Raw genomic sequence first — 16,979 nt, forward strand, 5'->3', positions numbered from 1 at the left:
GCGACGCGACGCGCCGACACGCGCTTTTCAGAAAAAAGTCATGCAAATTTCTATTTTTATTCTTTTCGTAATCAAACACTGTGTATAATTTTTTTTTAACTTCTCGAATTTCCTTTTTTTTAGTAAATTTGTAAATTGTATTTTTTAAAAAATTCAACAAAATAATAATAATATTAATAATAATAAATAATAATAAACTTACATATACTCGTATATATAACGCTGTCAAAAAACTGTTTACTTCAACCTTTTTTTTTTGTATTTTTTGGGAGTGTAAATCCATAAAATCATGGATAAATTTTCCAAATTTCTGTTTTACAATATGACAAATCACAGAAATTTCTCTTTTTTTTTATATATATAATAATTAACAACTAAAACCGTATAGATTCCTCACATTGATGGACATATTTTTCGAAGAAAAAACGGCGATGTTTCGGGGTCATGACCTTCAATTTCCTGTGTTTTCGTGACACTAAATCTGTCCCACACAAAAAACACACTGATTCTTCTATGTTTTTTTTTAGAGTTACTCTTCAAAAAAATCGAAAAAAAAGTCAAGGAACTTCCTAGATGCCAATTGGTTTGTATATGAGTGGAGGGGTTTGTTTTTTGTTGTTGTTTGTTGTTGGATGGTCAGATGATCATCATGAGTTACCATGGAAACATATCAATTCTGTAGGGTATGGGAGGTGTTGTTTGTTCTTATACAAAGAGCACCAAATTTGCAAGAAAGTTCCCCTAATATATAATAAGATGGATGAACTGTGTGGCCAGATTTTTCTGGTATTGTCTCTTTATATATATATATTATTATATATTTATTTATTTATATATATATATCAATCATTCATTTAGAGGTGGTTGTTTTTGTTTTTTTTTCTTTTGGTATTTGTTTTTCCCCTTGTTTTGTAACACGCGCATTGATCAATTATTTAAAAGAGGCAAGAGTTCAAGCGAAATCCTCTTCGTCTTCATTTTCTTTAATGATACCTATCTTTCTACCACAGTTTCGTACCTTCTGTATCACCTCCTCTTGCATTAAATTGAAGCACATGGCTATAAGTGCCATACCTAGCAGTAAATACAACGAACATATCACCAATTTCTCTTGTGAACTATCACTCACCACTGAGTCACCAGGAACCAAATCACCAAAACCGATGGTGCTTAAGGTTACAAAACAGAAATAGCAACCATCTAGAAATTCCCACTTTTCCCACGTAGAAAACAAGAAACCACCACCTGATATATAGCCCACCAATATCACTAAACACAAAATGATAGGCACGGTTACTCTTGTCTTCTCGTAGTCTGAATCTTCACGTAGATCATCTGGTACAGTCTCTATTCTTACCTCATCCTCTGCAGGTACGTGTAATTTATCTTGGACACCTGGTTCCAGTGCGTTGTGCCTACCTGGAGAATTCTGTGCTACAATATGGTGCACGCGATAATTTTCCGCATTCCTCCTCCTCTTGTAATTGTCGTTGGGTCTACATGTGCAAATACGACCGTAAATATACCTGAAAGACTTTGCCATGACGTCACCGATATTCGTAAGGTATAACAACATCAGAGGTATTCCTACTATGGCATAGAGGATGGTGACGATTTTCCCCCATTGTGTTTTTGGAGCTATATTGCCATAACCTGGAAAGAAATCAGAGGAAAAAAAAGCATTTGTCATCAATTTATTTAATTAAATTTTAAATTAATTATACCAAAAAAAAGGATCATTAGAGGGGTTGGCATTTAGTTACAGAGATTTTTCGCGTGATTGACTCGACGTACACTTTTAATTCTGTACGAATTTTTGGATCTTTGCCACTCTTCTGTTTTATTTACGTTGGCTTACAAATCGTCTTTTGATAAATAGAAATGTATTGAAACAAATAGGGTAAATATGGGAAAGATGCCCAACGACAAGTGACATATAATAATATGTAAATTAGCTTACAAATGTATTTTTAGGTAGGTGTCACGCAAGGTTCTGCTTGTATGTAACTAGAATGTTTACAGCACCAATTATCGCTAGCTTAAAACGTAATTTATTTCTTCTTACTTTTCCTATATTAAGGAAATCAGTAAACACATTTCTTTCTTATCAGGGCATATTATCCTCGTTTAATTTATAATTTAAATAAAATGTACAAAGAATATCTATAAATTTTTAGAGCATTTCTCCTTTGTTTACAGGTAAACACACGGTATCTTACCCGAATTTATTCGCTTAATGAAAAAAAAAATATGGTATATCCCTCAAATTTCCGCCATTTTCCAGCGTAAAATTGGGAACATCTCTGCAAATTTCCTTCATTTATAAGCGATAAACATAGGAATCTTTCCCAATTTTCTCTACTTATTAGCGTAAATAGCGTAACGGGCACATCTCCCGAATTCCCTCTACTCATCAAAATAAATAGAAAGGGCATTAATTTATTTATTTATTACTATAAATCTCCAGCAAAATCTATCCAATCTCTTAATGTAAACATCGCTGAACTCTCCCAGACGACCCCGCATCAATAACGGAAACATAATTAAAAATTATGGATCCTTTAACGAAATTATCGAAAAATTTTCTAACATAGAATAAGAATTGAGTTTACTAAAATAACATTCATTCATTGAAAAAAACAGAAAAAGAAATAAAGAAAAAAGAAGCAAAATAAAAAGAAAAGAAGAAAGTTAACTTGGAACCATCTTTCTCTCGCTCCGTACAGTGAAAGTAATGAAGGAGAATAAAAAATTACTAGTCAGAAACGTTGAAAAAAGCATGTCTCGACAGGTCGAAAAAGTCGAAGCAATCAGTTCCAGCGAGTGAGGTACGATACAGATTCCAAGATTGTAATAGCCTAATGACGTCCTGCAGTGCAGTTCAGCCTAAATATCCTGAGAGAGACGATCGATACCCTTCTATCTATTAGACCTTCCCCCTTTTTTTTTATTTCTCTGCTCGTTTTTTGAACAACTTCCTGTAGCTAACAGCCATCCATTCAGTTGGTCGTCTATTAGGTTGTGTGGGGAAGTGAGGTAGCCAACCCCACCCTTATCTAAATTTGCACGACGCCATGAGTTGTGACTTTGTAGTCCCCGTGGTCATACAAACAGATTGGCTTCCACTTTGCTGTGGCTTTCGATGAATGTATATCAATCGATACCATATATGGTATCGTGGTCCGATACGTCACCGATCGATACGTAACTTTCGACATTGCATATTTTTAAAAATTAGTATTTTTTTTAAATGGGTAGAGGAACCATTCATATACCAATCTTTCAAACAACCCTTATCTTCTGTCTAAAGAATTCGTGTTAAAATTTACGACACGAAAACTTCCTCCCTCTGTCGTGAATAACCTTTCGAGTAATTGGTACGTATGAGAATATTTTATCAGCCTTTTTTTTGGATACGTTAAATTAAACTGTAAATTTCTTGGATTTTCTCCCGTTTTCTTTGATAAAAATTTCAAAAATATATATATAAAAATAAATGAATAAATTTCTTCCTACTTGATAAAATTTTGAATAGAATTCAACCTTTGACATTCTTATACAAAGTTAACGAGGTGAGAAACTTAATTTTAATCCCGGTACCAGAATAAAATAATTAAATGGGGTAACAATTACCGATAGTTTCTCTAACCTTAATTAACGGTATTACCGTATACGGTATACAAACTTTGTAGTATTATATATGTCACAAGCTAATCACCTTATATCCTCGTGACGTAATTCTCATCACCCCTATGATGTTTACCCATCGTTAACCCTCATTATGGTGCAATGAAACCATTATTGTGCCAGGGTTTCATTACTCTCTATCTATTTGTGGAGAACATGTTTATTTAGAACATCAATCTTATTAATTATAATGTTATGTTTCGTGTTGATTATCTCTGTATATATATGTATTCGGCATAATCAAGACAGTTGTGAATATTCTGCTATGGATATTAAATTACAGAGACTAGACATGATTAGATAGCTTTATACACTAGTGTAAGGCGTATCAATGTTTGATTTTGGCACCAATAATTAAGATTTCTAGAAGTTTTAAATATTAATTAAGTTCTAGAATTGTAAATCCATCACCCGAATTGATTTTATGTTGAGTAAAATCTCCATTGGTAAGAGTTAAATCCCACTTCGAACTTCACACCAATTGCAATTGTAATGAAAGTTGGCACCTACTTCATAACTTTTCATTAGTTTTTACACGTAAATTACGATTTGTAACAGTTTAAAACATTAACTACAATACCAAATAAGATTACGTATTGGGTAAAATCTACACCTATTTGCACCAATGACAATTTCGATTACAATTTGCAATGAAAGTGGCACCTAGTTCGTGTATTCCACTAGTTTCTAACCAATGGCAAGCAAGGTTATACTTTTAATCACGGGGTTAGCGAGGTCTTTCGACATGGTGGCTTAATTGGTACTATAATTGTCATTTGTGATGGTTGATTGACAGAATGGTTGATTAGAATCGATCTTCTTCCCAAAAAAACACTATTTCGCTCCGTGTAATTGTTTGAAATCATTACTTTGCAGTTGTTAAATTCTATTTATGGTCACTTTAATGATTTATTATAAAGTATTTTATTGTTTTATTCTGTATAATGTTGAAAAAAACAATAAAATTTTATTGTTTATTTTCTTGAAAATTAATTTGTAAATATAATTTATCTGTTTCACCACCAGAGGGAGTAGTATTTTGAATTAACTTCAAGTTTATAAATTAAATTTTTAACCGAAAGGTTAAGTCTGTTTCTTGTTAAAAAATAAATAATTTTTTTTTAAATACTACNTAGAGTAACATAATACAGTAGACTAAAACAGAAATGGAATGGGTCCAAAATAAATATAAATTATATACAATATACTGTTTTATTAATATATTAATATTTTTTTGTTTGAATTGGCAAATTCATTTATGACCTTCTCACTAACATTAAAAAATGTATTATATATAATTTTTTTGTCTTTTATAGTTTCAAATTTCTTGCAAAATTGTTGGAAATTTCACAACAATTTAAATATAATTTTTTTAAGTTTGCGTTTTTTAGAGCAAATTTAATAATTTAAATTTTAAAACTCCAGTTTGGAAGCCACAAATGCCGAATAAATTAACAAGAATTTTACATTTTAATCACCACTAGAGGGTGTAGCGTCGATTTAACGCCCAGTTAAGTTTTTAACCGGTAGGTTAAATCGACTCTACGACCTCTAGTGGTGATAAAGATGTAATGGAGCAAAGGCCTGAAAAATCTACTTTTAAAACAAAAAAAAATATTCAGTTTTCAAGATAAACTTTTAAACTAGAAAGAATATTGACTTTTTAAGAGTTAAATCGAAGCTATCCTTGCTAACGATAAAAAGCAGTTGAAAATCTTTCTGGTTTCAACTGCTTTAATTTTGGAGCCATAAATGCTGACTAAATTCTTGTTCTTATTGAGCAGTGGTTGAGATTATGGTAGCTTTGTCTTACTCTCTACTACGAATTCGTTGAACTAGTAGACTTTGCTGCGTAACAGTTAGCAGTCAAACCCATTGTTTCGCTGGCTTAAGCCGGTTCTTCACCAGTGTCCAGCTCTACAGGCTCAACTTCAGCAAAGCCATTCACTTCGTAGATCCAGAAATTAATAACATTCTCTTTAATACTATGCTCTGCAGCTATATTGTACATTGGTATGTCACCATCGCCTCCCTCTTTATACCAGACCCGTTAATTGTTAGGGTTGACTAAATTAACAGGAATATTGTATTTTATTAACACTAGAGGGCATAGCATCAACTTAACGCTCTGTTATATTTTAAACCAGGAGTTAAATCGACTCTACACCCTCTGTAGATGATAAAGTTGTACTACTAAAACTCCCTAACCTTAATTTAACATTTAATTTCGGAATAAAAATAAAACGTTAATCCAATTTTCAGTAGTAAATGTTGAATAAATTAACAAAAATTTTAATTTTTGGATTAGATTTTTAAACTAAGAAAAGTAACATCAATTTAAATTTAAGAGTAAAATCGATGCTATTCTTCTTGGTAGTGATAAAGCAGCAGTAAACCTTTCTGGCTTTAACCCGCTTTACAGAAAGAAATGTTGAATACATTAACAAGAGTTCTAATCTTCAGGTTAAATTTTTAATCCACAGTTAAATCGATCTACTCCCTTGGTGATGATAAAGATGCAATAAAGCTTTCTGGCCTTATCTTGTTTCAATTTTGGAGTAAGAAATGTTGAAATTAGAATATTTCTCTAACTTTAGAGTCATAATACCGAATGAATTAACAAGAATCTTAATCTTTAGTTTAAATTTTTAATCGGGAGTTAGATCGATGATACTCCCTGCCTTAAAAAGCCTTAAAATTTCAGAAAGTTAATTATAATATTAAAAAAAAAGTAACCATACTCAATGGAAAAAATCCAACATTGAAAAAGTACAAAAATATTAACTAAGAATCAAAGATTTACACTTAAAATTCACACTAGACATATGAAAATATAATTAAATTACAAATACATCAATGAAGTAATATTTAAAAAGTAATAATAAATGGAGGAACTCGTGACAATTGGCTCTTGACAATTTCATGTCAGAGAAAAGATAAATCTGTCTCACTTCTAATCAGATACTTTTTTTTTCTGTAAAATGCCTTTGTAAATATTCATCAGCTGACAAGTATGTAAAGGCGGCGATGAATAGAAATGAAGAATTTCTCATTTTATGACATTGTAAGAGAAGAGGACAGATAAATGCACATATAACAATCTCCTTCTCTTTCTCTCTCTCTCTTTCTTCAAACTTCTAACCAAGCATTTATTTAATGATTGATGATTTTAACGATTAAATTTTTGAAGTTTTATTGTATTTTTTAAATACCAAAACATAAAAACAATCAGCAACAAAAAGAAAATAAACATCTTTAGTTGAAACTGTTAACAAGTTTAAACTTCTTCAGTGTTTCTGTCAACTCAATTCTTCTGATAAGAACTTCTTTTTTATAGAAAAAAAGAAGAAGAAGAAGAAGAAATAAAGAACCCTTTAACGGATTTCTTTAGTTTTTAACTCTAAAATAACGAACTGTGTTCGGTATCCGGTTTACATTTCATTGCTTTGACTAGTTTAGAAAAGAATTTTAGAAAAAAAAGAAGAAAAAATAGTAACATTTTTATTTTTAGTTTTTTTTTTTTAAATTTCAACAGAGAAGAAATAATTTTTTCTTTCATTTTTTAAAACAATGAGTCTTATGACCGGAAAACTAAAGATCACTCTTAGAGTTATTTATTTCTTCAGCTTTCTTTCTTCCTTCAGGCGAAACCTATCCTAAAAGAGAACTTTCAGGAAATTGATATCACATCCGATTCGCCTTAAGGATAATTTATCTTCGACTCGATTGAAATTTAATATGAAAATATACACCACAGACCTTATATAAAATTGCTACATATGAAGAAAAATCGAATATATAACTTATATATTCAGCATTGTATCATATGTGCTGTTCAACGTTTAAGATATGTTCAATACATATTGAACATCTCTATTCAATTCTTCATGAAAAATGTGAATAAGTTTAAGATAATTTGTTGCATAAATATTAATATCGTATACTGTTCAACATTTATTGTTTAAGATTGCTTAATGTACGTTGAACATTCTAACTCAATCAAATTCTTCGTGAGCTCTCATCGTAAAGGATATGAATAACTTAGTTTAAACGCTTGTAAATTGAAGTTTAAAATATAAAAATCGTTACAAATTAATAAAATCTTTTATATTAGTGTTCAAATAATGATAAATAAACGGATGGAACACTTGTGAGTTGCGATTCATTAAGTTGGAGCGAGTTACGTGAATGCCTTCAACGTGATCTTCTGAAGAGCCGGAGAATTGCAAGACGATAAGATGGCACTTAAACGATTTTAATTTTTATAGAAACTTAATAAATTTCCAATAATTTCTTCCTCGTTAATATAAAACTCTTTAGATAAAAGTACTAAAAATCGATAAGTTTAATAAGTAGAAGTTTTTGTAGTTTACTAAATTGTGCGTGATACCTACGTCTTTATTGTGTGTATCGATTTAATCATTGAAACTTATGGCTATTTGGACCATGTGCCTACTGGACAATAGACCAGATCGTTCTTCTAGATTAAAGAAAGTCAATAAAGAACAAAGAGCAAGAAGCAAAAAATATATAAAGAAAAGTTGAAACAGCAGAAGTAAATGAAATCTGCAAATATACCAAAAAAAAAAAAAAAACCAAGAAAAATATAATATATATATATTGTTAGGGCTTTTTAAAAAAAGTTTTATTTGTAACATTTTCCAGTTAGCGATCAACTGATCTTAACTGTGTAGACCGGTCACACATCTAATGTCTGCCATTTGTCACGTGAATGTTTCGCCTCCCCCTCGAGTGGTAACGCATAACGACCTACCACTACCTAATCCGTAACACTTGTCAAGAAAGGAACTTCCCATTTTGGACACTGATGCGAACAGAGTAGTAGACAGGCAGACAATATGGCACCAGAAAGCAGTTAGATCTGCCAAACTGTTTAATGGCGAAGATTCACTAACTCCATTTCCACTGTTTATTGAAACAATTACAAGTTTCATTGTGCCATTTTCCAATTTAACAAAATTTTGCGAAATTATCTTTATCTTTGCTCTAATGATTCCCCTACTTTACATAAATTACACGTTAATTTACTCTTCTAGAAAAATAACATTGTCCAAGATTCGTATCATCAATTGTAAGAAGGTGATTAAATTTAAGAAGATTTTTAAAATATCTTTAAGTAATTGAGTCGTATCAACGGAAAAGAGGACAATTTTATATAATTTTAAAAGGTTTAGTACATCGTGGTGATGTATAATTATTAATAATTATTTTATTTTTAATTCTAAAATTCACTGCTATGCTTAGGATGATGCCATTCAATTATTGCAGATTTAACTTTTTTTAGTTATTTATGATGATGATAATGAGGAGGAGCTGGAGAAGCAAATTTCAGATGCTAAATGATGCTTAGGTGATTCAATATTATCATTATTCTGCACTCAGATACATAATGATGCAGAGAAAATCTCGGAAGTTCAAGATGATGATCTTCAATTCTTAGAGATTTGTGATAATCGTGTTCATTATTAACACTCACGAAACTAATTTTCGTGTAATTTCTGATAAAAATTTCAATTTTAATGTAGGAAATTATAGAAATAGAAAAGACAAAATATCAGTAAAAACATATCAATTTGAAATGTTTATCTTATGATATTCCTGTCAGACATTAGATAAGTTGTATTAAGCTTTATCTCGTAAAACACAGTAAAAGTATCGATCATAGATAATTCTTTGCAACACTTATTAACGTAAACATATTAATTAATAACCATTAACAATATTATCACAGATGGAAAGCAGTCTTTGAAAACTTTAGCCATTATTCATATTTACATATTAAGTTTAAGAGTAATTACGGTCATATATAGGATAAAGTAATTTCTCTAAAGACAAAAGTAATGAACATTTTAGTTAATGCGAAAACTTAACCTTCGATCTCTACTCTGCAAATCATAAATTTTCATTCTTCTCTTTGCGGTTTGTAATGCTTTCATTTTTATTTCTTAATTGACAAAAGCGAAAAATAATTCTTTCCACTTAAACAATAATTATTACGGTTCCTTTCCGTTTTAAGCAATGCTACAAATATTAAATTGAATAGCACTAAAAATGCAAAATTTACAATTATAAATAAGGAACAGAACAGAACAGAATTGAAGAAGAACAGAAAAAGGATGAAAGAGAAAGAAAAAGACAACAAAACAAAACTATTTTTAACGTGTTTTATATTATTGTAAACGTAAATATCGTCTAAAAATACAGAGTACTTATACTGTGAATGAATATAAATATCATAGGCTTGGTATAGCACGAGATAATAATCTATGAAAGTTGAGCTAGTTTACAGGATAGGAACAAAGTATGTGTACCATCTACCCTGTGTATCAATGAAGTTTCGTTCCCAATTTAGTGGCGCTTCTTTTGGCTAAGGCATCTCTTATTTTCGCTGTACTGTATCCAGACGTCTTAGCTTAAAGACGATCTACTAAAGACCATACATCAAACTTTCAACCATTATGAAACGAAATTTCATTGATACACAGGATAGGTGGTATATGCCCTTTGTTTCAGTTTAAAACTCTGCTTGTCCACTAAAACAGTACTGTAATTCAGCTGATTTTCCTTCTAATCTTGTATCTAATTGTCACATCCATGTAGAACAGTTTTCTTCAATTATCATATAATTGAAGAAGCTTAAAATATAAAAAGTTCGTAACGTTGTTTATTATATAAACATTGTCTAAAATTACAAAATATGTATACACAAAGAAAAACCTAAAGTAACAGAATGAAATGAAACGAAATACAAGATTATATCAATTAAAACAGAAAAGGAAACGAAGAGGAACAGAACAGAAAGTGAACAGAACAATGAAATTTTATTACATTTTTATATATTTATGTTTTGCATTTATTTTTCCTTTTACATTCATAAAAAATCCTAAAACTAAATATTTAATGTAATAAAAATATATCGTTCTGTTCTGTTTTCTTTTCTTTTACTCCCAGTTATGGTTATGGCATGATTATAATCCATTTTTATTACATACATATTGCATATTTTAAGGATCATAGCTTAAAAAAATTCAAAATGAACAGAATAAAAACAAAATAGTATAATTATGTCTAAGTATAATTATAGTTAATGCATTTTTACGAAATTAGAATAACATTTAAGGAACAAAATGAAACGGAAACAGAAACAGAAAAGAACAGAACGAAACGGAAACAGAAAGGAAAAAAAAAGAACAGAACGGAACGGAAACAGAAAGGAAAAAAAAACCTTGTTAATCTGTATAAATATATTTTAATTAAATTTGTTTAAACATTAAAATTTTTCAGTTTACATCAGTTATTTGGTGTGAAATTTTAATTCTTTTTCTTTCACAATTCTGTTCTATGTCTGTGATATTAGTCCTTATAAAGCGAAGAAGAAAGAAGACACTATCACTGATCTGTCTTTTCTGTTTGATGTTTCAACGAGTAAATCTCTTCCCATATCGATTCCAAGCAACTACTTTTCTGTCCAATAAAGAGCAATATTTTACGTGTCTAGAAAACAGATTAAGCCTGCCAAAATTCTTAAAACAAATCCCATCTTCTACAGCAAGTTTTAAATATTTCTGTAACTGTACTGTGTCTTTGATCCCTTCTAACATAAAAATAAAAAGTTGGACACGCAATATTTATTTTTCCTTCAAGAATTAATTTATTTTTCCTCCCTTTTTATAATTTTTTTTTGGAGGGGAAATTTTAACTGTATTTTTTTTAAACAAAGGAGGGTTTAAACTGATGAGATCAATTTGTATCGCACCCACTCAATTGAGATGAAGGTGAGATGAGAATGTAGAAATAAATTAAATGGATGGAATTAGAGTTAATAGAGGAATAGGAAAATGAGGAGGAAGAAGAAGAAGATGTGGAGGGAGAAGAGGGGGAAGAGGAAGACGAAGAAGTAAGAGGAGGAGGAGGAGGAAGGTTCTAAGAAAATATCAGCATAAAGAAAAGTTAAAGTCCACGTACTATTTGTAAATCTGTAATTTCTAAGATGAGGAAAGAGAATGAGGGAAGAGGGAAGAGAGAAAAGAAAAGATTTTATTTTTATTGATGTGATTTTTACGTTTAAAGATCTTTTTATCTCATCCGAAATCCATCCTTCTGTACAAAATATTCTGCATGTAAATGCGATTGTGAGCTTTCTTCACGCGTTAGCATCATGGAAATATCGAACGACAAATTTTTTCCCATGCTAAATTGAAGGAGAAGGATGCAAAAGAAAGAGAGAGAGAGAGAGAGATACAAATTTACGAGAAGTATCACAAACAGGAATAATAAAATATTACGAATTTACAACACGAGAATGGTAAAGATATCGAATGCAAGACGAGGGTTGAATTTTAAAATCCTTTAGTCCCCTTCGAGATTGGTAAAGGAATGCATACAAATGGCAGGAGGATGGAGAAGTTAAAAGGAATTCAGAAGTAGGTCAGAGAAAGGGATGAGGAAAAAAATATATAGTGGAGATGGATGCTGCGTGGACAGAAGTATGTTAGTATCAATAGTCACATTCTATCTTACCTTTAGTCCTGTTTGAGTCATATTTCACTGCAAGAGTCAGTCTATACAGCAAAAGGAAGAGTAATCGAAATAAAAGGATTCCAAAGATTGTTTCGTCTGTAAAGTGCATTGACTAGATTACATAGAAAAGTACGATAGAAAAGAAAATTTGGGATGCTCCTGCTGCTCAGCACGGTTACACTTCACTTTAGCTTTGTGTAACGTACAGGAATTTAGCTTTTTTTCTATACATTTTTTTTTCTTAGTGAGGACAAGAGGAAATGAAGCATCCGGCCTTTCTTTAGCTCTCTTGATGGAAACGTGTGTGACTTGTATAAGAGTCGTCTCTCTGTGTACACTGAACATTTATACAGTTAAAGCGCTTTTTTTCTTGTTAAGTTCGTTCAATACTACTTGTAGTTAAAAAATAGTACTAGGAAGATGACAATTTTTACAATTGATTAGTGTTTTTTTTAGATTTAAGCTTCTTGTTTAGGTGAATTGTTTCGTGTTGATGTAAGTTGAAAGATGTATCACGCGATGTCACTGTTTGGCAAATTCTATACTGTGTTTTATATATGGTGTATACGTGAGAATATTCCTTTAGTATTTTCATATTTATAACTTTTAAAGAAACATAACACTTCTATACAAGCTACAAGCACTAACTAAATTACATTTCTGTAAATGTTAGCATTAAACCACTGAAAGTAGCTTAACTTCTTGTAATATTTTACAAAATTTTATGATTTTTTAACACATTTTTCCGTATAATATCTTCATTTTTTTATTGTTATAATCACAAAAAAGTATAGACGTAAATCTCAGAAACACAAACTAATAAAGATTTCTCCTAAACTAGCGCTTTTCGATCTTCCTGTATAGGAAATTCCTTCTACAAATTTCTTTAAATAAAGGCGATTTTTACTGTTTTATTTATATTTCATCTTTAGCATCACTTGTAAAACTATGATCTTCATCATCTTATTAATATTTCTACTCATTTCTACTCATCAATGTTGCTATAGTAACTGCATCTATGGGATTTCAGCTACGATCTTCATCATCATTTCTCTTATGATAACATCTCTACTCATTCTTCCAGCATCATCAGTGTCGCTATAACTACTGCATCTATGAGATTTTAGTTATTGGAACCGCCATATTTGTTTTTTATGGCATTTTTATGGTTATAACGAAGTATATCCATAGTTGTGAAGCTGTGTAGACGTCTGTTCTAAAGAGAAACTTCGCAGGCATCCCAAGAAACGTAAACATAATGATTATGTTATCTTTTTAATATGGTTGGAAGGAATTTAGCAAAGTGAAAGGTAAAATGAATGTTAAGAGTGCAGAAGGTTATTTAAGGCGAGAATTGTTTAATGGAGCGAACCAATGTGCGGGTGTTGAAGACATCAGCTAATTACAAGTAAGGAAGTGGATGTCATAGTAAAAATCAAGAATTAAAAACACAATTTCTAAGGAAGAATTTCACTTTACTTTAACCGTAACGAGCTTTTACACTAAGTAACTCGCTATAAAAATATAGAGGGAAAAAAATTCTAGAAGAAGAATTGAATGCTTTTAAGCTCTAGTTTATGAGCCACGTTTCGTTCTAAATAATGTTAAAAAAAATATATATATAATCAGTAAATTGTGCTAATTTGTGTATAAAAAGAATCGCCGTGATTGTCTGCTCGTATTCTTTAGTTTTATCTACGATTTTGATTAGAAATTTTAGAGTTATTCTAACAAAACCCGTTACGAGTTGGTAGAATGATACAAAAATAATCCTTTGTGCTAAAAATTGTACAGTGCAACGGCGTAAATAATTAACTATAATCCTTTTAAATGTCAAAATAGCATAAACACTTCAACTTAAACGTGTTCTACCGTTAAATTCCTTTACAATAAAAGTGTTTAATGTCTTTGATGTAACTTAAGTGAGATCTTTTAACTTAATTGCTTTTCTACAATAAAGTTTAAAATTGTTGGTCAACTTATCTATATTATATTAATAATTTTAATGAAATATCACACTTTTAGCATAATTATATTATAAAAAAATCCATAAACTTTATAAAATTTAACGATACATCAATAAACTCGAGCATCTACTTAAGATGATCAACCTCTTACAATCACAGGATGCGGAAGATAAATATTAAATTTTATTATATTTAAATTGGTTTTTTTTTAAATATTTTTAATTGAAATAAATTCTTTTAATGCTCAATTAGAATATTTAATGATTATTAAACTGCTTCTAGAATTAATAATTGGCTTAGGAAGATGATAAATAAAACCATTTATCTATCATTAACGAAGAGAAGAAAAAAATAATAATTTAAATCGTAGCAACCTTGTTGTAAACACAAAATACCCTATAATTATGTACTGAACTTATGATTAAGTTGAAAATAATTTATTTTTATCATTTTATTATTATTTTTTCCATGAATAGGACATATAAATAAGTGCGATGCATGAGTACATGCTATAAATATAATGTTGCGGTTGGATCGATAAAATGCTACACAAATTACATTTTTATTAATGGATTTTTGCATTAAATAATAGATAAAATATATAATTTTCCGCTCTATTTTATACAAAAATTCATTATTTACACGTACGGATTTATAGAAAACGAATATTTTCTTAATTAATTAATTAATTAATGTATAGAAGCATTCAGTAAGAGAATCTCTTTATGCACAATTTTCTTTCAAGAAAATTAATTAAAAATTTATTTTTAAGAAAATTTAACGTGTAAAAAAACTTAATTTGTATTTTTTTACATATAAAAAAATTTAATTAATTATTAAAAATCATTAAAATATATACATTTTTGAAATTTTTTTCTAGCATCTTCTGCAATTTCAGACTGGATTTTCTATCCAAAAAATCGTTATAAAGATCGAATTTCTAGTATTTATAGATATTATTTTTTCTTATTTTACAGATTTTTATGTCTAAAAATCATTAAATAATTTTAAATTAATAATTAAAATCATTAGAATTTTTTTTTTCCAATTTCTTTGTAGCATCATCTACAATTTCAAGCAGGATTTAAACCCAAAAAAATCATCGAAGTAAAAATTATTTTAAAATAAAATACATTTTTTAAAGGATTTTTAGAGTTTAAATTTAAAAAAGAAAGACTTTAAAAGATCTTTCTCATTAAATTTTGTTAAATCATCTTCTTACTTTAATTTAATTTAACAGCTTAATTTTTTCGATTTTATTTTTTTAAATAATAAAAAAATTTATTACTTTAACTTATTGTTTTCTTTAGTAATAAATTCGTCAAAAAATATTTTTATAACTAGAATATAAATTTTTAAAAAAAAAACAAAAATAAATATAATAGCTTGAAAGAAATTATCTCACGCAACTTCATAATTTACATATCAACTAGATTAGTAACGAATAAGTTTATTACACGGAATTTTTTTATAAAAATATCGATTTTTTTAGATTTTTTAATGTTTTTAGACTTCTAAATTCACCAATAAAATCAAATAATAGAGGAAAAAATTGATATTTTTAGAGGATAAACGTCCAAAGATGAAGGAAGTTTAGGTGTTAGGTCGTGAGTTCTAGACTAAAAATCGTCTAATAAATCGGATATAACTCTAAAAAAATAGAAAATTTACATAAAAGAGGTTTATATTTTTAGCCTTTTATGTGTATTTTACACATTTATTCACTTTATTTAAAGAGATAATGAGGTGAGAATGGAGGATGATGATGATGAGGAGATTCCATCGTATGTCTGCTTCTAAAAATTAAATCAAATTAATAAGATAAATATATAAATATTTATAAAAGTTGTGATGTTTTATGTATATAAAACTCGTTGATAAAATCAAAAAATAAGCAGAAAAATGATCATTTTTAGAGTAAAGTTGATCAGAAAGATTAGCAAGTCTACTGTAAGGATTCACGAAATTTTCACTAAAAATAATCTAAAAAAAACATATCTACTGCAAGAAAATTCTAAAAATGATTAAAAATAAAGAGATAAATCTGTCAAAAAATTTTAAAATTACAACTTTATTCACTTTGTTTAATTGGATGGAGAGAGAGAGAATGGAGATTTTTCTTTTCGTAGTTTTACTTCTAAAAATTGAATTAAATTAATCAAAATAATATATTTATCTTATAAAATATAATTTTTAGATGTTTTTAATATTTTTATATACATATAAAAATTATTTTTAATATCAAAAGTTGAGAAAAAGTTTGATTTTTTTAGTGTAAAAAGATCAAAAATAGTGCTGTCTACTTAAAGAGAATCATGAGATTTTTGCAAAAAATTATTTAAAAAAATGTTTTTTAATTAAAAAATATAAAAATTTAGTTAATATAGATATTAAAGATGAAAAATAATCAAAAATTAGAAGTTTATTCGTTATATTTAAGCAGAAACAAGACGAAAATGGAAGCTCCTCCTCCGCATCTCTACTCCAAAAATTGAATCAAATCAATCAGAAAATATTAATTCTTGGTAATTTTGCAAAGAGGAAATTAGTTAATTTAATATTTTTACATATTTATGAACCTTTACTAATTATTTACACGAACAAAATTATACTTTTCTGAATAATAAAAATAAAAAAAAATAAGGTAAATTGTAATGCATAAACCGCAGCATCATCCTTCTAGAAGATGCTCATTACTTTACATTATCCTGATTTAGATGTTATAATTATATTTTCTGTAGAATTTTGTGCATTTGATATAATTACTGTTCTCTCTTCAACTTA

The 16,979-nt window shown here is 28.9% G+C and overlaps 1 protein-coding gene across 1 annotated transcript in view; it reads right to left on the minus strand.

Moving 5' to 3' along the window:
- Positions 1–215: 215 nt before the first annotated feature.
- Positions 216–16,979, minus strand: part of LOC111637865 (TWiK family of potassium channels protein 7-like) — a 92,682-nt gene continuing 75,918 nt past the window's right edge. Inside the window, exon 2 of the mRNA XM_023383456.1 lies at positions 216–1,653. Within this exon, the coding sequence (XP_023239224.1) occupies positions 953–1,653 (701 nt within the window). The 3' untranslated portion in view covers positions 216–952. The remainder of the gene's footprint in view (positions 1,654–16,979) is intronic.

Source organism: Centruroides sculpturatus, unplaced genomic scaffold (assembly GCF_000671375.1).
Source record: "Centruroides sculpturatus isolate CEXI.00-Female unplaced genomic scaffold, Cexi_2.0 scaffold251, whole genome shotgun sequence".
Taxonomy (NCBI): domain Eukaryota; kingdom Metazoa; phylum Arthropoda; class Arachnida; order Scorpiones; family Buthidae; genus Centruroides; species Centruroides sculpturatus.